Source organism: Parasteatoda tepidariorum, chromosome 3, assembly GCF_982258835.1.
Source record: "Parasteatoda tepidariorum strain Cologne lab strain chromosome 3, Ptep-v5.0, whole genome shotgun sequence".
Classification (NCBI taxonomy): domain Eukaryota; kingdom Metazoa; phylum Arthropoda; class Arachnida; order Araneae; family Theridiidae; genus Parasteatoda; species Parasteatoda tepidariorum.
In genome coordinates, this window is record NC_141757.1 from 37887361 (window position 1) to 37908840 (window position 21480).

The 21480-nt window shown below is 31.4% G+C and overlaps 1 protein-coding gene across 1 annotated transcript in view; it reads right to left on the reverse strand.

Annotated features, from left to right (window-relative positions):
* The window catches only part of LOC107437648 (nose resistant to fluoxetine protein 6), an 81602-nt gene extending 74930 nt beyond the window's left edge, over positions 1–6672 (reverse strand). Inside the window, exons 1-2 of the mRNA XM_087159103.1 lie at positions 6537–6672; positions 4244–4570 (exon numbers count right to left, since the gene is read on the reverse strand). Coding sequence (XP_087015229.1) covers positions 4244–4553 — 310 coding nt within the window. The 5' untranslated portion in view covers positions 4554–4570; positions 6537–6672. The remainder of the gene's footprint in view (positions 1–4243; positions 4571–6536) is intronic.
* Between the last annotated feature and the right edge of the window lie 14808 nt (positions 6673–21480).

Here is a 21480-nt window from a genome sequence, read left to right on the forward strand (position 1 = left end):
GTCTACATTGCTTGCACATACGTACGTAATTATTATCTATATACATACGTACATATATTTTATACCTACAATATAAGTGTAGGTACATGTGTGTGAAACTAAAATGTCTGAACATATACACTAGATAAAATCATATGTACATACATTTTAGTTACATTCATTTGTACATATACAAATACGTACAAAATGCAGTACATGTTAATACGTGCAAAATGTATCATTATAAAGTACATTCTACTATCTACTGTGAAATATAATCATTTATAAGAATACAATAGTCTTGTAATCGTGTATTTAGATTACATGTAATCATAATTACATGAAATCAAATTACATGTAATCATGATTACATGTAATCATATATTTTGATTACTTGTAATCATAATTACTTGTTATCGTTTTTGTTGTGATTACTTGTAATCTCAATTACTTGGAATCATGATTACAAGTAATTGATTACTGTAATCAAAATTGTTATCATGATTACAGCTGTAATCAAAATTTTTTGAAAGTTGTAATCATGATTACAAGTAATTGATTACTGTAATTGACTATGTAATCATGATTACAGCTGTAATCAAACTTTGTAATCATGATTACAAGTAATTGATTACTGTAATCAATATTGTAATCATGATTACAGCTGTAATCAAAATTTTTGAAAATTGTAATCATGATTACAAGTAATTGATTACTGTAATCAAAAAATTTAATCGATTACATTTTTGGCCAACTCTGATTTCTACCATACCATTCAGGTATGTCATGATAATCCGTCTAATATTTGCAAATTTAGTTGGTAGTTATTTACTGCAGCCAGATGGGCAAGCGATCTAGAATTAGCGTATTTCTAACAAAAAGACAAATACTTACGAAATTCAGTGTTTTGTATTTTTAAAATTTGTAGTTGATAGCAAATGAGAAAAAATTTGTACCTCTTCAATGAGAATATTGATAGTACTTTTTAAATTTTGTTTATGGTCCGTTGCAAGTCTTGTTATGTATCAAGACGGGAAAAAATAAAAACTGTTAAATATATGCGACTAACAAAATATTTTTCAGATTTTTAACATACATATAGAGTTGAATGGAAGAAATAAAATGTCTCTGAAGTAATTACTTTTGTATAAATTGGCTTTTGTATAAATTAGTTTTGAAAAATTTTACATGGAAAAACTGCAGTCATAATTTGAAAGAACATGCTTGAAGCTTTAGAAATGGAATCATTTTTACCCATGCAAAATTATACTAAAATGAGAAGAGGAAGTTAATAAATTCTAAATCTTTCTATTAGGTTTGTGATATTTATTTAAGAATGCTTTCAGAATTATAGAGGTATTATAAAAGAATCTGCACTTATTACAAACGATGTAAATTTTCCATGGGTAAACAGGACAATACTTATAAAAATTTAAGGTGATATTGAGATTTATTTCAGGGTGTTTTTAAAGGATAAGATAGATTTGAGGTTTATTTGAAGTAAACTCTAAAAACAACCTTAAACAATCAACCTCCCAAGCTTTATAATCAAAATGTATGCAGTTGTTTACTTAAGGTTGTTTTGAGGTTGATATGAATTGACCTTAGATCAACAAGCTTAGAGAGGTATTTTTTGAAGTACATAGGTTATTTTCTACAGTACAGGCACAGTTACAGTTTCTACAGTTCATTTGAGGTTTGAATAATTTTCCTAAATTTCAATTTAAAGTATTTCTAGGCCATATTATGAGGTGTAAAACAGGTTGTTGTTGTTGTTGTTAATTTACGTCGCACTAAATCTGCACAATGGGCTATTGGCGACGGTCTGGGAAACATCCCGGAGGATGATCCGAAGACATGCCATCACAATTTTGATCCTCTGTGGAGGGGATGGCACCCCCGCTTCGGTAGCCCGACGACCTGCGCGCGAAGTCGAGCACTTTACGGTAGCACAGTTTAACGAGGATCAATACCGCACACCCTCGGTCCCTACGCAGACTGATCCAAGTGGTCACCTACCCGCACACTGACCATAGCCAGTGATGCTTGACTTCGGTGATCTGCTGGGAACCGTGTCTTAACGATCAGTCCACTGCGGGACGTAAAACAGGTTGAAATCGAGGTTTATGGAAGAGAATATTTTTGGTGCAAAACATAACCTCATTTTCTAAAATATAACACCTGTCAACCTTAAATCAACCTCAAAAACATCTTATTGTTTTGTACTTCTAAAAGTTTCAAGCATGATACAGAATTATATTATTATATGATTATAGAAGTGATCGTATTATTTTTGTTGACCATACATATATATGGTCACGCTCTTTTATATATATATATATATAAAAGAGCAAAATGAAGATAAAACAAGAAAAAATTATAGACATAAGAAAAAAGTTGGGGGGGGGGGAATAATAATTTTAAAAAAATAACAAACTACTTATTACAAAAAAAAAGGATGAAATTTTATTAGAAAACCCGAAGAAAAAAAAAGAAAAAAAGATATAATCTTTTCATCAGCCCACACGATTATATCCGCAAAAAAGAGTGCTTACTGGTATTGTATCAATACAGCCAAAGCAAAATATATTAATACAATAGTGTGAGGAGCACTCAAAAAAATTTTTTTACAAAAATTACAAAAAATAAAATAGAACACAATAAGTAAAGATAACAAGTGAAAACAGAAAATAAAATAAAAGAAAAAACAGTATAAAATATACACTGTAAAGCAGGTAGCGAAATCAGAAGTACTTACACGTTCAGGAAATTTTTCAAGAATGAGTTAAAACTGTTTTCGCAACAAGATTGCCAGATTACAAAATATGAAAACAAAAGCGCAAATTCAGTGTAAATAGAGGGTTTTAAAGTGCCGTTCTTACTGCATTGCTGAAGTGATTTGTTATTCTGTGCATTGATTTGTTAGTTACCAAGGATGGGCCCGAAATGGATGTGCTCAATGTAATATTATACTGGATAATTTTAAAAAAACTGACCATAAATAGTTTTAGGAAATAGATGTTTATTTAAGAAAAAATATAAAATAGAAAAGAGAAACATAAATTGCCTGTTTTACAAATAATTATAGCCACGGATTTCCCCGAAATGGATTTGCACTTGAAAAAATTATATAAATTATCAAAGAAAAAAATTTTTAACACGGATTTACCCGAAATGGATTTGCACACGGAAAAAATAATAAATAAATTTTTAGTAAATAATTTTAGCCACGGATTTGCCCGAAATGGATTTGCACATAGAAAAATTTTATAAATTAAGAAAGAAATTTTAGTAGATAATTTTAGCCACGGATATGCCCGAAATGGATTTGCACATGGAAAAATTATATAGATTAACAAAGGAAATTTTTTAGTAAAGGAATATTTTAGTAAATAATTTTAACCACGGATTTGCCCGAAATGGATTTGCACATGGAAAAATTATACAAATTAACAAAGAAATTGTTTAGTAAATAATTCTGGTAATGGATTAACCTGAAATTGATTTGCACATGGGAAAATTATATAAATTAACAAAGAAAAAGTTTAGTAATTATATCCATAAAAAAATACGATTAATTCAATGATTTTATATAAAATTTTATTACTTTAGTTGGGTATCCATTGTTTTTCATCAAATTTTGAAAGAGTTTATCGATTTGTTTTTTGGATAAATAAATATTACTACATATTCTTTTAATTCTGCTCATTTCATTAAAAGTGGTATTTAAATAGATGCTCCTAGAAACATTAGAATTCCAAGTAATTAGTTTATTATTATTAAAATTAAAATCATTTCTTTTATCGTATAAATCAACGAAGCAGATATTTTTTTTTTGTAATAAGTTGTTTGTTATTTTTTTTAATTATTATTTCCCCCCCCCACTTTTTTTCTTATGTCCATAATTTTTCCTTGTTTTTATCTTCATTTTGTACTTACCTAATGAGTTCTGTTTACTTGCAGCTTATGGGCAATAAATGAAACTTATTGTTTTTCTTAACTTTCTTTGTGTTTTCTTGTATTTATTAATTTTGTATATATATATATATATATATATATATATATATATATATATATATATATATATATATATATATATATATATATATATATATATATATATATATATATATATATATATATATATATATATATATATATATATATATATATATATATATATATATATATATATATATATATATATATCGTGAGAGAGAAAAATCGAGTAGCTTAGTAGATAATTCAAAAATAGAAATCTTACTTTTGAAAGCCCAGGTTTTCATATTCCTCAATCCATTTAAGTATTCAATTAAACTGTGAGTACAATTTTGAGATATATTAGTAGTGAGAGACAAGCCGAATGAATTCGTTAATAAACTTTTAATCAGGTTCAAGTACGCTTTCTTTAATGCAGCCTCCGTATTCATCCACGACAAGATGATGTTGTCTTGAGGGATTTCGGGAACCATCTTTGCATGTTGTGAAATTGTGACTTGCTTAAAAGTTAGGTTTCTTAATCCATCTGTCTGGTAGAGGAGCAAAACTACAAGAATCAGCTTGATGGGTTTCATTTGGGTGTTTTGAGATCCTGCATAATGATTAAAATACAAAAAAATTAATTTTTAAAAAATATCTATGAGATGTTCCTTTACTGGTTGGTTTACCCTAATCACTCACACAATTATAACAGCAAAACGAAGAGCTTTCTAATATTTTATCAATATAGCCAAAACAAAATATATCAATATAATAGTGTGAGGAGTACTCAAATTTGAAACAAATTAGAACACATTAAGTAGAAATATATCCCGCAAAAAATAAAATGTAAAGAAAATACAGAACAAAACACAAAAAGAAATCTATAAAGCGAGTAACGAAATCAAATTAACTTACATGTACCGGAAACTTTCAAGAATTAGTAGCGAAATTCAAGATTTAAAATATTTTTGTAATAAGATTGCCAGATTACAAAGTATGAAAACAGAAGCGCAAATGGAGTAAGAATCTTAAATAGGGAGATTTTGTTTTATGGCGCGTTCTTACTGCAGTAACGAATTGCATTTGATTTGTTAGTTACCAAGGATTGGCCCGAAAATAGATGTAAGCAGGGTAATAATATTATACTGGATAATTCTAAGAAGCTTATAATTAATAAGATTGATATTTAATTATACAATTTTAATGACATTTATGTTAGAAAATTAACGTTTATTTATACGTGGGGCTAAGATAGCCTGGTCGGTAGGCCGTTGGAGAGTCCGAGAGTTCGTGGGTTCGAACCCCGAGGCCGAAGACTCCCCGTGTAGTAAAATGACTGATGCACGTTAAATCTGTCGAGTCGCAAAAGTCCTCCATGTTCAGATAGCAAATCAAAACCTCTGGGGGTACTGGATTGGAGATCGATCGTTCTCTGATTCAGGTCAAAATTACGATCTGTGGATGAATGAATGAAGGTGTGAATGGGTCCGCCCTGTAAACGGGTGCGACTTATGGTGCAGCAGAAGTCGAATTCTTGGCCATAGATGGCGCTGAAAAACAAGAACAATCGCACCCTTCTGCCTAAACAGGCATATGTCAACAGCAACAACGTTTATTTATAAAAGAGAGAGTGAGAAAAAAAAAACATGTTATGTCCGTTTTGCTCAGATCTGTGCTTATCTCAATTCTTCTTTATTTATATATATATATATATATATATATATATATATATATATATATATATATATATACAGGGTAATTCATAATTCCCTCCGGGGTTTCGAAGCATTATAGTAAAAAAAAGAAGACGAATATGAAATTATTCCGAAACTATTCAAGTTTTACTTACATACATTACAGGTGTTCTATCTGTGAACCCTTGGTGTCACACGGCATACATCAGTGCGATAGTCTAGTTCCTGCCCGAAGGGAATTATGAATAACTCTGTATATATATATATATATATATATATATATATATATATATATATATATATATATATATATATATATATATATATATATATATATATATATATATATAAATAAACTTTTCTTAAGGTAGAAATTCTTTAATTTCTAATATTCTTCAATCTATGCGCTAGAAGCTCGTTGCCGTCCAATACATTTTCCACCGTCTCACACAGGAATCTCTTTTAGTAGATCTGTTAATTTAAAAACTTATTTCTATTCCTCAATATCAGATTGGCCTTAAAAAATTGTATCTTAAAAATTAATTACCTCATAAGTAATTAGCAGAAACAGAAATTGTTCACTAAATTAGAAAAAGCCTGTAAAGAACGTGCAATTAGTTTTTAAACGTAATCGTCCTCAGTCAATTTATAGCAATGTTAAACAAATGCGAAAAATTGATATTTCAACATCTCTCCCGACAAATTCATAGAAATTTTTCAACGACCTTTAGTATTGGGGGCTAAAGTCACAGTTCAAATTTCAGGACCCGAGGTCAAATGGTTCTTAAATTATAAAAATTCAACATAGCATTCTTTTACAGAGGACAAACAAAAAAAAAGTAACCATAGAAGAAAGTTGAAGAAAAAAAAGTTAAAGCTTACCTGTAATGTACGAAGGCTGCCCCTTTTCTGACAAGTGGGAAAATTAAAAAGGTAAGTTTGAATCGATTCCTTCAAAAATTTACAATCATGACCATTCTAAGTGTGCACCTGCATATCGCTTTTGACTTAGCAGAAGATATTATTTAAATTTTTCCGGTATAGATTATCGATCCTGATAAGAACATAGAATATAAAAAGAGAATTAAAGATTTATTTTTACTCTTAAATTTTCATTAACACGTTTTGTTTGAAGATACATCTTATACGGGAGGGGGGGAAATTAAGTTTATTGTAGAAAAAAATTAAAAAACTGGACTCAAATTTAAAAAAATAAATTACCATTTATTGCAATTTATCTACGTATTGTCTTTATCCCTTCTATTGAGTGTTCTTTCATCAGAGTAGGAAACTGATGCAACCACTATACATGGCAAAACTTACTGTTTGTATTATTCGGAAGTGGGTTGACTGTTCAACGCCAGTTGTTTAGAAAACAAAACATTTAGAGTGGTTGCCAGCAATTACAAATTTTACTGACATGTAATGCGCATTTTATTGATGTCACTGGATAAAACAAATGTTTTGTTGCATTTATTAATAGAGTAGTTGATAGTCTGTGTGGTACGGGTCTATGGTTGTTGTCTATGTCCGAGTTGGTAGCTTTGGCCATTGGAATATAATTTTAAGTTTAATCGCTTTGCTCGGTTATCATTGTAACTAATTTCACAAATTTGTTTTCAAATTTTTATTTAATTTTCGGTAATTATAAAAATTTATTGTTTTTTTACCAAACAGATCATTTAAGAGCTGTGCGAAAAGTTTATTAAGTTTATTAAAAGTTCATTAACCTAATTACTATTTATTTAATTAATTCAGTTAATTAGCATCTTTAAATATTTTTTTAATAATTATTTAAATACAGGTGTCAGCTGTATACAGTTTCACAAAAAATATGTCATGAAAATAAACAGATAACTCTTCAAAAACAATCTACCTTTCTATAATTATATAATGCTAATTCAATAATACATTTATTTCAAACTATCATACAGCAAGTTTTTAATATAATAATGCACAACTACTATTTGATTTAAGACTTTAGTTTTGAATATGATTGTTACTTTGAATAGGATAGTTGCATTTTCATTTTAATGAAAATATTAACAAATATAATTAAATTACAAAAAAAGCTAAATATAAATTCTCACATACAATATGAGAAAATATTTATTTGGAACAAAACTTCAAATATTTAACTTCACAAGACGACTTTTAAAGGTAAAAAATTATCAGAACTGCATATTATATTACATTTATTATATTCCATAATAAATTTTTTGTTTGCTTGCGTGACGAGCTCTCCGCGTAAGCTTATAGCTCTGTATTTCCATTAACTGGGTTTTTAAAAATGACGTTATTCAATGGTGCCCTCTAGGGCCAAAAATTCAGCATTTTACCGCATACACACGTCACATCCCGTTTTACAAGGAGGACACATTTATATACTCTGTTCATCTGCAGATTGCAATAGTAACCTGAATCATAGCACAATCAATTTCCGATCAAGTACCCCCAGAGGCATTAATTTGTTATAAGAACTTGGAGGACTTTATGACCCTGACAGATTTAACGTGCACCAGTCGTCACTGGGAGTTTCCGACCAGCGTAGTTCGAACTGAGGACCTCTCGGACATGTGTGCAACGCTCGCGAACCAGGCTATCCCGGCCTTCTAATATATATTTTTTATTTAGATTATAGAATAGTGCGACGAGCTTTGCTTTTTGCGCAAGCTTCTAGCTCTGTATTTTATTTACAACAATTTAAACTCCTCCCATCGAGAGTTGTATGGTTGTTTTTTAAAACATCCCTAAATAATATTTACTAGGTGAGTTGTTTTTACACTTGCATCTCAGAACAATATATACAATCATGACGTCATTTAAAATCTTTTGTGACGTAGTTATGTTTAAGCAAAATAATTGAAGATGACTTCAACAATATTGAATAGCTCTATAAACAGAATAGAAAACAAAAGGAAATATCTTGACATGATAGATAAATAAATAAATAATATGCGGGGAAACAGCAACTTTTATTAATTTTATGTTGAGTCAAGGAATTCCAAATCTTCTTTGTTAATTAAGGAACATGATGATTTTTCTGTCCAATGAGAAGACATCGAAAACAATGAGTAACAATTTTTGACTTTTGCCTTTTTATGTTATATTAATATTTATCTTTAATTTTGAATTTAAATATTGATGATTTCAATTACAAATAATATCACGATGGTATTAAAAATCGATTCGCTGGTTATAACTGACACATATTAAACAGGGGATATTTTCTCTGAGTTACACATATTATGATAAATTAATTATAAAATTGTCATCAGACGTATTATTTAATAATTTTCATTACCAGGATTGTGAACAGTTTGAAAATATTTTTTTACAAAAATAGTAGAGGTGACATAATAAAGTCACGCTTTTCACTTTCATACTTGAAAGTATTTAATAAGAGCTTAACTTGGTAAATCCTAAGTCACTCTTTTTTCGTTTCAAATATTACATGATATTTAATGTCAGGAAGTCTACTATTCTCCGTTGCAAGTATCACAATGCGGTATAGAATTTAAGTAATCATCCGCGTCTGCATATAGTTCCGTTTTATTTCGTTACCAAATTATAAAAATACGCTTTCAAAACAATATAAAAGCTTTTAAAAGTTAAGCAAGTCGGCAGAAATTTAATTCGTGCTATCTTTTACGATATATGCCATAAAATTATTAAAGAAAGGTTGTAGTTTCGTAGTCTTACTGGAATCCTAGGCTGGGCGACATATTTCGATAAATAAGATTCGTTCTTTAAAACGAAACAGCTATATAACGTTGCAAGAGCATTAAATTTGATTGGACCACTAAAAATTTCGAGTTTTATGCTGATAACTAAGGCCCGGATTTTAATGACATTTGCATTTTTTTTTTTTGCATTTTTTGCATTTTTGGACATTTTTTGTCCGTTAGAGTATTTTTTGAGATTTATAGGGCATTTTCTTTAAATTTTGGGGCGTATTTTGCATTTTAAAGCATTTTTATATTTTTTGTTAATTTTTTCTAATTTTTGCTATTTTTTATAATTTTTCATTATTACACTGGCTTCCAAGCAATGAAGAAAATATATAGGATATTAAAAGGTGAAGCAACATCTTTTCAAATTGAAGAAGAATTGTCAGTAAGTGTGACCGTCCTTTTCAAGTACGCACCAATAACATCAGTAGACGTTGAAAGAAGCTTCTCCTAGTATAAAAATTTGCTTTCAGACAAGAGACGCTCGTTTACAATTCAAAATATTAAAAAAAAAATTTAATAATCCACTGTAATTCTGATATTTAGCAATATTATGAGATGGAAGTTGTTATATTCATTTAAGTTTCTATACAAAATGAAAATGCTTTGGAGTCAACATATTTTCCTTTTTTTGTTATTTTAGGATATAAAACATATTTTTCAAACTTTAATGAACGTAGAACAAGTATTGCATTGCTTTATATTTTTTGAAACGACTCATAATAATTTTAAAGAGTAAAACATTGTTTTAGTTCAATATTTTTACCTCTATTTAAAACATGTCATAAGGCATTTTTAGCGCAATTTTCGCATTTTAAGGGCAATTTTCGCATTTTAAGGGCATTTTTTGCATTTTTAAGGGCATTTTTTGCAGTTTGTAAGGGCATTTTTTGCACTTTTTAAGGGCATTAATTGAGATTTTTTAGGTCATCAAAATCCGGGCTCTACTGATAACAAATCAAATTCACGATGAAGAATTTTTATTTTCGTTTCGCAGTCGAAGAAAATATTCTGCAAGAAAAATATTTATTATTCTTTCGTCACTTTTTTTAACTGCGAACAGAAAGACGTATGTTTGTAACGATTTTTAGATATCATTTTTATTAATTCTTATTACTTCTTAATTGATTATTGTTTAGAAAGGATTAGAAAGCAAAGGAAATGAAGAAGGAAAAGATTAGAAAGCAAAGGAAATGAAGAAGGAAAAGATTAGAAAGCAAAGTAAAAAGGAGGCTGTGCAACATCGTTTCAAGAGTTGGCGATATTGATATATGAGCCTGCTGGGAGCTTGGCCTCCGTTTGTCGTGCACTTAGATGTAAACAGGCTCTCTCCTCAGGGATAATGCTTTTTTCGTAACTTGCAACAGAGTATAGAAGATCACTTAAAAGAATCTTGCCGAAAACTCTCATTTATCTAAATATTTCCTTTTATCCAAACGTAAAAAATTTATAACATTACGGAAATATTTTAAAATCATAAAAATAAAACCAATTATACAAGAAAATAAATAAGAAAAATAAATAAACAGTACAAGTGGTGTATTTATTTTTCTTATTTTTCTTTACTCTGCTATTATTACGTTTTTAATTTTGATTGCTTTCTAAATTACTAAAGAATTGTTTTTTTTTTTTTATTATAACGTGATTTTATAATATTACCGTATTATCATTATTCTTATTACCGTTAAAAATATTCGTTCAATGATTCAGTGTACAAGTGGTGTATTTATTTTTCTTATTTTACTCTGCTATTATTACGTTTTTAATTTTGATTGCTTTCTAAATTACTAAAGAATTGTTTTGTTTTTTTTCATTATAACGTGATTTTATAATATTACCGTATTATCATTATTCTTATTACCGTTAAAAATATTCGTTCAATGATTCTGAGTTTGACGGTCAGCTTCCTTCGCAATTGAGTACTTGCACTTCGAAAAGAAGAGGAATTTTGATACCCACACATGTGACCTTTCAGATGTTCGGCGCATGCTCACTGATGATAGTGAAAACAGAATTTTCCCCAGATCAGTTCGTGATTTTTAATTCCCTGGGCCGGGATAGCCTGGTCGGCAGGGTGCTGGGCCCATGTCCTGGAGTTTCTAGTTTCGAACCCAGCTGGCCGAAGACTCCCCGTGTAGTTGGAGACTGATGCACGTTAAATTCTGTCGAGTCGCAAAGTTCTCCATGTTCCCAAAACAAATCAAAACCTCTGGGGGTACTGGATTGGAGATCGATCGTTCTTTGATTCAGGTCAAAATTGCGATCCGTGGATGGATGTATGAATGGGTCCGCCTTATAAACGGGTGTGACGTATGACGTGGCGTAAGTCGAATTCTTCGCCATAGAGGGCGCCACTAAAAAACAAGAACAATCGCACCCCCATGCCTAAAATGGCATTCGTCAACAACAGCATTTTAATTCTCTACTTGAAGGGGAGACAATATGTTTATAATCGAAGTAGGTATTTGAATCATCTTGTATTCGTAGATGTTTTGTTTATTGATCTTTTGCATTGCTTACAAATTTTAAATAAATTATGAATATGTTCAAATTAATGAGAAACAGAATCTAGTTGTTTTATGTAGTAGGAAGAGAGATTTCTTAGGAATCAAGAAGAATGCATCTTTTGAAAAGCAGAGATTTGTTCTGAATTCAATAATTTTGGTCTTCTTGAAATTACACATTGAAACAGTTTGAAATCTAATTTCCTGAATAGGATTTTCTATTTGATTGATTGTGCATATTGTATTCGACCATACAAGAGTTAAACCTTTTCGGAATGATCACAAAAATGACCAGGGATATGAAATTCAAAATTTAAAATATTGCAAAACAAGATTATTATTTTAAAATTCTATTTGAAAGTTCTGATGCATCAGTCACTTGTCTTATGTCTATACTGTTATTTTTAAAACCATCATAAGAATTAAAGTTAATATTTTACAATAACCCTGAAATACTTACCTGAGCGAAAACTTCATTAGCTTAAAAATACAAATATGAAATACACCGAAGAGCCATTACATTATGACCACCCTCCATCTATAGCAATGGGCTCGCCCAGGTTTTCATAGTTTCTCGCCCAGGAACAATGTTTTCATGGGGCACATTAGGACCCATAATCCTCATAGAACAATCCCTGATGTCTGTAAGCTACTTGAACATAGTTGCAGACCAGGTTCACCCATTCATGGCAACAGTTTTTCCTGCGAGGGGTGGTGTTTACCAACAGGATAATGCACCATGTCATAAGGGTCGAATCGTCATGGATTGGTTCGAGGAACATTCCAGTGACTTTCAAGTCATGTCTTGGCCCCCAAATTCACATGACCTTATTCCAATACAGCATTTGTGGTCCTACTTGAAAAACCAAATTCGTGCTGCCACGCTAACCCCTCGCAATGTGAGAGAATTGCAGGATCAGTTGGTGAGCGCTTGGTACCAGATACCTCAGACTACCTATCAGCACCTTGTGGAATCAATGCCACGGCGGGTGCTAGCAGTTTTGAGGGCTAAAGGTGGTCCTACAAGTTATTAGCAGAATGGTCATAATGTAATGGCTCTTCGGTGTAATAGTTAACATGTTTCGAGCGTTTCGAAAAAACGGGAGCTCATTTTCAAGACTTGGTAGACGAGAATTGAAATTTTTAGTTTATTTTTAAGCAAAGAGCAAGCAAATTTTTTGTTTGACTTTTTTTCCTGCATTAATGCTGGAAAACATGCCGATTCCACACTCAATGTTATTCATCGTTTACTAATAAAAAATGAGCATAATTAATATACTAAAACATTTTTATCCTAATAAAATACTAAAATAAGATTTTTATAATAGTGTGCACGGCATGCAATTTTTAACTTTGTTTATTGAATAAACTTCCATTTGAACACTTTTCAGACCTTACACCTTTTAAGCAAGCATTTATGTCAGGAAATATCAATTTTAGTCATGTTTACATAGCTTATTTATTATATACTAACTGAATACCCGTTCTTCGCACGGGGAGAGTAAAAAAATAAATAAATTAGTATAAAGAAACAATACGAAATCATGCTCAAAAATGAAAAATCATATACCGATCTAATTAAAAAACTTGGTGGAAGAACTAAATGTATCAATATGATTTTATACCTTTATTAGTATATTTGGAACATATTACATAACCCTTCAACATTTAACTTTTGTGAAAAATACATTTATCAGTGACAGCCAACAAAAGCAGACATTTAAAAAAAAAACATAGAATTCTTATTAGAACTTGATAAGATTTTTAGAGCTACGGGTATTTCTCTATCTGACCTTTAATTTACTATTAAAATATTTATAAGTGGTGAAGAAACAAAATTCTTTATATTCCAATCCATTGAAATATCAATACACTATCTTTGCTGCCACTGAACAAAATAATTTCTGAAATTACGAAAAACCCGTTGTAGAATTATTATCAAAACTGCACCAATCACCATAATACCAGTAGAACATATTAACGTCAGTAGTGCACAATAAGTAGGCGCCATCCGTAAATAGCGATTTTCTACGGTTTTCCTATTTACCTTTTTTTTCTTTATAAATTCGCTTTTTAGCACATAGCTTGTTTTGTTTTATTTCAATTAATTCATATTATCAGTAGTAATTGAGCATTAGTGTCAATAATAATATCGTGTTTTTTACGGCTCCTCAAAATGAATAATTACATAGTCTCCATTCTTTTTGCTTTTTCGTGGGTAAATTTATTTTATATTAATTAACATATTACTAACATTAATTAAGCATCATTGTCGTTAATGATAGCATGATTCTTCTAGATAAATATCTTTACTCCATTACTTTTGCGTTCTAATACATAGTTAACTTATTTTATTCCGATATGCATATATGTATTACCTAAATTAAGCGAACAAAATATATCATCACCAAATATATCAATATAATATTTTATACCAATATTAGAAAATTTATACTTGTTACATATCTCTTCACTATTTGAGTTTATACACAGTCCAGTCACATTAATGTGACCACCACCTACTTTCGACGTCAACGTGAAATAATCAATCACAGAGTGCATGTGGCAGCACATTACAGTGTAGTGTATATATTGGTTGTCCTAGGGCATCGAAAAGCATTTCAGTCGTTGGCGCAATGCAGAAACGTAGCGATTTATCCGACGTCCAAAAGGGCATGATTATTGGCTTTCGGACCAAGGGTGGAAGCATTTCGGAAGCGACTGATTTTGTGAACTGTTCGCGTGCCGTCGTGGTAGAAGTATACCGTGCGTGGTAAAATGGCACTATACGAAACAAGCGGCGTGGCACATGTGGTGCATAACAGGCCAAAGATGGCAGAGGCGAATGAAGGCTACGGAGATGAGTTCAGACGAATGGACGTGCAACTGTTGAGCAACTGATCGCCCAAATGAACCAAGGGGCTACCAAGAGTGTATCCTCAACAACTGTTCAGCAAACGTTGCTGCGCATGGGCCTCCGCAGCAGACGCCTGGTTAATGCATCTATGCTGACTGCTGTTCATCGGTGACAAAGGCTGGAATTTGCACGCCAGTACCGCAACGGGACGTCCACAGAGTCATAACAGGTGGCTTTTTCCGATTAATCACATTTTAGCTCCATGGGACAGATGGACGTTGGCGTATACGGCGTGAAACGTCTGAAAGCAAACACCCTGCAACAATTGCCGGAAGGCTGCAGACTGGAAGAGGGAGCGTTATGGTTTGGGGAATGTTTTCCTGGCATTCATTGGGTGCATTCATCATTGTGGAAGGCACTATGGATCAGTACAAGTACGTATCTGTCCTTGCGGACCACGTCCACCCCTACATGCAAATGATTTTTCCTCAGGATGATGGCATCTACCACCAGGACAATGCGAGGTGTCATACAGCTCGCAGTGCATGTGCGTGGTTCGAAGAACACCAGAATGAATTTACCGTACTCCCCTGGCCAGCAAACTCACCGGATTTAAACCCAATCTAAAATCTGTGGAACCACCTCAATCGGGTTGTTCGCACCATGGATCCTCAACCGCGTAATCTAGCGCAGCTGGCCACGGCACTGGAGTCGGCATGGCTCAACATCCCAGTGAACACTTTCAGAAACCTAACTGACTCTCTTCCTGCACGTCTCGTAGCGGTTCGCTCTGCCAAAGGTGGTTATTCTGGATTTTGACAGGTGGTCACATTAATGTGACTGGACTGTGTATATATATGTGGGGACGGCATGAGTGGTCGTCTTTGAAAATGAGAGACACTGTACTTTAACAAAACATATATTAAACGCTAAATTTGCATAAAGATGGACGATAAACAAACACAGAAATAACACAAAATAAATGAGTTCGTCATCGTGAAGTTAAAAAAAAGTCATCCTCGCTGCCCCTCTCTGGAATTCATCAGCGTCTCCTTTTTTTGTTAGTTCCATTACGCGCTCTCGTGTCTCTCGTGTCTTTGGGAAATTCGCACGGGGTCTAACTTGCAGCTTACATAATCTGTCATAATCTGGTTGGATCTGGAAAATTATAGACATATGAAAAAAAGGGGGGTGGGAAATAATAAGTAAAAAAAATAACAAACAACATTTTATTAAAAAAAAAAATTTTACTTAAAAAACCGGAAAAAAAGCCGAAAAAAAAAGATATAATCTTTTCTTCAGACCACACGATTATATCCGCAAAACAGAGTGCTTTCTGATATTGTATCAATAAAGCCAAAGCAAAATATATTAATACAATAGTGTGAGGAGCACTCAATTTTTTTTTTAAATAAAATAACTACAAATAAAATAGATCATAAAAAGTAAAAATAACGTGTAAAAACAGATAATAAAATAAAATAAAAAGAAAAAACATTAAAAAGGGGGGACTATAAAGCGAGTAGCAAAATCATAACAACTTACATGGACGGATATTTTTCAAGAATGATTTAAAAATGTTTATATATATGTTTGTATATATATATATATATATATATATATATATATATATATATATATATATATATATATATATATATATATATATATATATATATATATATGTATGTATATGTATACAGTGGCGTACGCAAAGGGGGTTAGGGTTTAAACACCCCCTTGAGCTCAGACAAAATGACAAAAATAAAAATTTTAGTAGAAATTATGCGAGCTATTATTTTTTAAGACTACATATTTTTTATTTGCCTCGTGCCTACTTTTTTTTCTCTCGGTATTTCTCAGAATACTGTAAAAACATTTACTACAGATAATAGGGTTGTACTTTTAAAATTAAATTCACGTGATACTGTTACGGACTGGTTCCTTTCTGTTCTGCCAGTATAGTTTTCGAGACTAGCTGTCATTCGCGAGGTCTTAACGCGATGATTCTGGAATCCTAGACGTTCTGTCGTCTTAGAGACAATTCGAGAATTTTGGAGATGGGGTGAAAAATTATATAAAAGGGTGAACGGAGGGAGTATAGTGGAGTTAGTTAGTCAGACTAAGAGTTATCTCTGCCGCTTGTCTTTCGGAGCTTGTCGCTAAATCTGTTTTGTTTTGTCTTAACAAAAAGTTCATTCAATCGCAGAACCCGTCGTCGCCACTATTTCGACTAGTGAAAAAATCAATAACAGTACCATTGGAGATACTGTGCTCGTCGAAGTTATTCATTCCAGCTCGAAATTTTGAGATCATAGCATAGCGGATATCTCTGCGCCAATATATGTATATATATATATATTTGCTGTTCTTGGATCTTTAGGGTGTTAAAGCGCAAGAATTTAAAATTTTTTAATCATTTTGAGAAAAAATCACGACCTGAAATTAGTGAGGTGACAGCATCTAGTACCAATGTAAGTTTTTCTGTTGTACAGAAATGTGATACTTCCGTTGAAGAAAACGTTTCTAGCATAACAAAATCTGATGAATGTGAAAATGGCCCTCAAAGTGTTACTTCCCACCCATATGACATTATGTTCTTAAACTTAAAAAATCAAGTCAAAATTTAACTAAACAATGTTGTCTAAATAAAAAGTCAAAATTGTCTAGCTGTCTAAATTAGGGAAATAATAGTGCTTTATTACAGACTCGAATTTCTTTTAGTAGTTTCAGAAAATTATGAACACCCCCCTTGAAAAAATTCTGCGTACGCCACTGTATATATATATATATATATATATATATATATATATATATATATATATATATGTCAGTAGCAGTCAACTATACCCGAGTTTTCGAAAAAAAAATACATTAGAACTTCATAAAGATTTTGGAGCATGCCCATTTCTCTATCTGACCTTTAATTTACTGTCAAAATATTTATAAGTAGTGGTTCTTTTAATTCTAATTCTTTAAAATATTAATACACTATCTTAGCTACCACTGAAAAAACAAAAATTTCCGAAACTACGGAAAACCCATTGCTGAATTCTTATCTAAACCAATTCGCCAATTACTATAATACCAGTAGTACATATTACCATCAGTGATACAAATTAATTAGGTGTCATCTGTGAATGGCGATTTTCTACGGTTTTCTGAAACGAATTTTCCAATTAATCTTTCCTCCATGAGCTTGGCTTTTTAGCACATAGCTTATTTTATTTTATTTCAATTAATACACATTATCAATATTAATTGAGCATTAGTGTCAATAATAATAAGCACATTTTTTCACGGTTACCCAAACGCAAATAAGTATCTTTTCTACTTATTTTTGCTTTTTAGTTCAGAAGTTACTTTTTTTTAATTCAGTTAATACATATTACCAACATTAATTAAGCATCACTGTCGTCAATGATAGTGTGACGATTTCTTACGGTTCTTCTAGACAAATAAACACCTTTACTCCATTTATTTTGCTTTTTAGTGTATTGCTTATTATTTTATTTCAATATGCATATATTACCTTAATTAATCATGATTGGAGTAATTAAGCGTCATTAGCGCTAATTTCTTATGTTTCTCCTGAACGAATTAGTACCACTTTCCCATTAATTTTTGCTTTTGATTACATAAATATTTTGTTTCTATTCAATTACTGTTCGTTTTAAATGAGTAATTTTTTAGAAAAACGTTTAAGAGAATTAATATAAATAAAATAAAAGACGTGGTATCAGACAAAGTATAAATTTGGTGACGTCGACCACGCGGGCTACCTCGTAATGTTCGTTGAATTGGGTATACTATAGCCTACGTCACAGATCGTGTTATTCCTACTAAATTTAACTAGTAAACAGCATTTTCTGCGAACCTGATTTCTAGCAACAAGTAAAAGCATCAAACGAAGTGTTTTGTTATAAGTCGCTACTCGCCAGGTTGGAATTGTATTAGTCTAGTTCCTTTGGAAATAATTTATATTGTTGTTTTACCGAAGTTTATGAATTTAGTAAGCATATTTAAAACTCAGTTTATTAATTAAACTAAAAGGTAAATGTTATTCCTAGTAAGTGGAAGTAGTTGTGCTTTTTTCATATTATACCCAATTCATCTGACATAGCGAATATAAAATAATTAAATATTTAAATACGTGCAATAAACTATTTTTTGATCAAATAGAGCTATAAGCTAGCAATTATCACTGATGTATCTTTAAAATACGTGAAAATTGATTCGTTAAATTTAAAACAATGGCTAACGCTTAACCAATCAGAAAATTCCATTTCGATTACCGCTCATCCTATTAGAACGATTTGTCATTCTAATGTTGACAGTTGATCGACCTTCCTCGTGCTTGAAACTATCTGTATACCAAATTTCATAGCTTTCGGTTGGATGGTTTAGGAGTCTATAAAGAACACACAGGCGGACATTCATTTTTATACATGTGGATAACTTAAAAATCACTCTCTTCCTGCAATAAGTAGCTATGCAGTGAATCAGTTTCTTAAAATATACCTGTCACTTGTTATGTTCAATTTTTACTTTCTTTTGCAGGGAAGAATTCATCAAAAATTTTAATAAAAATGATAGTTATTTCTGGCAGTTTTCAATTGAAACTAATTTTCATTCATAATGCTAGAAAAATCATTTTAAACAAATTCTAATTCTAAGTTAATTGGGAAAAAATCATATTATACACATGTTTTTAAAACACACAGTTTATCGTATGTTTTCGATATAGGAGCTAAAATAAGCTGGAAAAATTAAGTAATAAAAAAAGCATTACATTTTATTATAGATTTGTCTTATTTAGCAAGCACTTTCAGTCAGATTTTTTAAAGTGTCAAGCAAAATTCCATTATTTAAGAATCTACTATTTCGTAAAATTTTCTTTCTAAAATAAGTCAGATAAGTATTAAAAATTTGCGTATATTGTTTTATTCCTCACTTAATACAACAACATACGATTTCAAGATCGTAAAAAAATAAAATTTCTCACAGCACAAATGTTTAAAGTAACATTTTAGTTCCACTTCCAAATCTACGAAATGTAAACAAAACGGCATTTCAATGAGGGAATCTCACAAACTGATTTAGAGAAAATTCCGTTCACGCATTAGTTCCGCGAGCATGCGCAATAACATCTATGCCCACATTACGTCACATGCAGGTATCCCATTGCAATTAATTAATAATCACTTAGACGGGGCAATGACCTAATACAATTGGGTATAATATGAAAAAAGCACAACTACTTCCACTTACTAGGAATAATATGTACCTTTTAGTTTAATTAATAAACTGAGTTTTAAATATGTTTACTAAATTCATAAACTTCGGTAAAACAACAATATAAATTATTTCCAAAGGAACTAGACTAATACTAGTACAATTCCAACCTGGCGAGTAACGACTTATAAACAAGACACTTCGTTTGGTGCTTTTACTTGTTGCTAGAAATCAGGTTCGCAGAAAATGCTGTTTACTAGTTAAATTTAGTAGGAATAACACGATCTGTGACGTAGGCTATAGTATACCCAATTGTCCAAACCAGAAGCTGAACTACGCTCTAGTATAGAATCGGGAGCCCCTTGATTTGACAATAATTTTCGTTCAGTTCGGTTTATCTTTATGTGTTTAGTTCTTGATTAATTACTTATATATTCCTTTATTTGCGAATCACCAAAAATTAAAGGGGACCCCGATAGTAAACTATTATCCTGAACTATATCATTCAATATAATAAATCAATTAATTGTCGTAATTTTGTGGTGACGAATAGCAACTAGCTGTTTGTGCTATTCCTATTGACCAATTCGTATTCCTATTTGAAATCATATTAATTCAAGCAAGAATACAGGGTAACAAAAAATTATAGGGATCACTTTTGTGGTTATCTACCACTAAAGTTTTAAAACCTTTTTACATATATAGCATACTGATCTAAAGCTCTACTATTTGACTTTCAATTGCAATACTATTTCATAAAATCACAAAAATGCTTTTGAAGAAATTTGACAAAAAGCTAATTGGTCAAGTACAAGCATTTTTAGAACTTCGATGGAGCCACAAGATTATAGAAACCCATTTTAAAAAGAAAGGTATTGCGATTTCACTCAGCCATATCAGTCGCATCAAGAATTCAAAACTTGGATCGATGCAAAATAATGCAAAACCAAAAGGAAGTGGACGGTCAAGCAAATTGAAGAAATCAGATTTGCAGAAGCTTGATAAGATGACATCAAAACCGGATCGTCCAACACAGACAAGCATAGCTAAAGCTCTTAACGGGAGTCAGCAAGTTGTAAGCTATCAACTAAAACAAAAGTTGAAGAAAAAATGCCATAAAAAACCTAAATGTCATCATTTAAGTGAGAGATCGGTGCAGATTAGGAGGCAACGCTTATGGCCTCTCAACAAGCTTATCTGTAAGGACAGATGGCGAAAGTTCATTACAACTGATGAAGCTTGGATCTATCTATCTGATACCAATGCTAAATCTAAAGTTCAATATCTTAGACGTGGACAGAACAGGCGAGACTTGACACCATCAACCACGGTGCCTCATGTCAAAGGCGTAATGGTTTGGATGGGCATATCCGCCCATGGTGTGACCAAACCTCGGTTTGCGAAACCTGGGGCCCAAAATAAATTTTGAGTATTCCATACAGAAGATATTAAAGCCCTTTTTTAAGGATGATTACTGCAGATTGTACTCTAATAGTGAT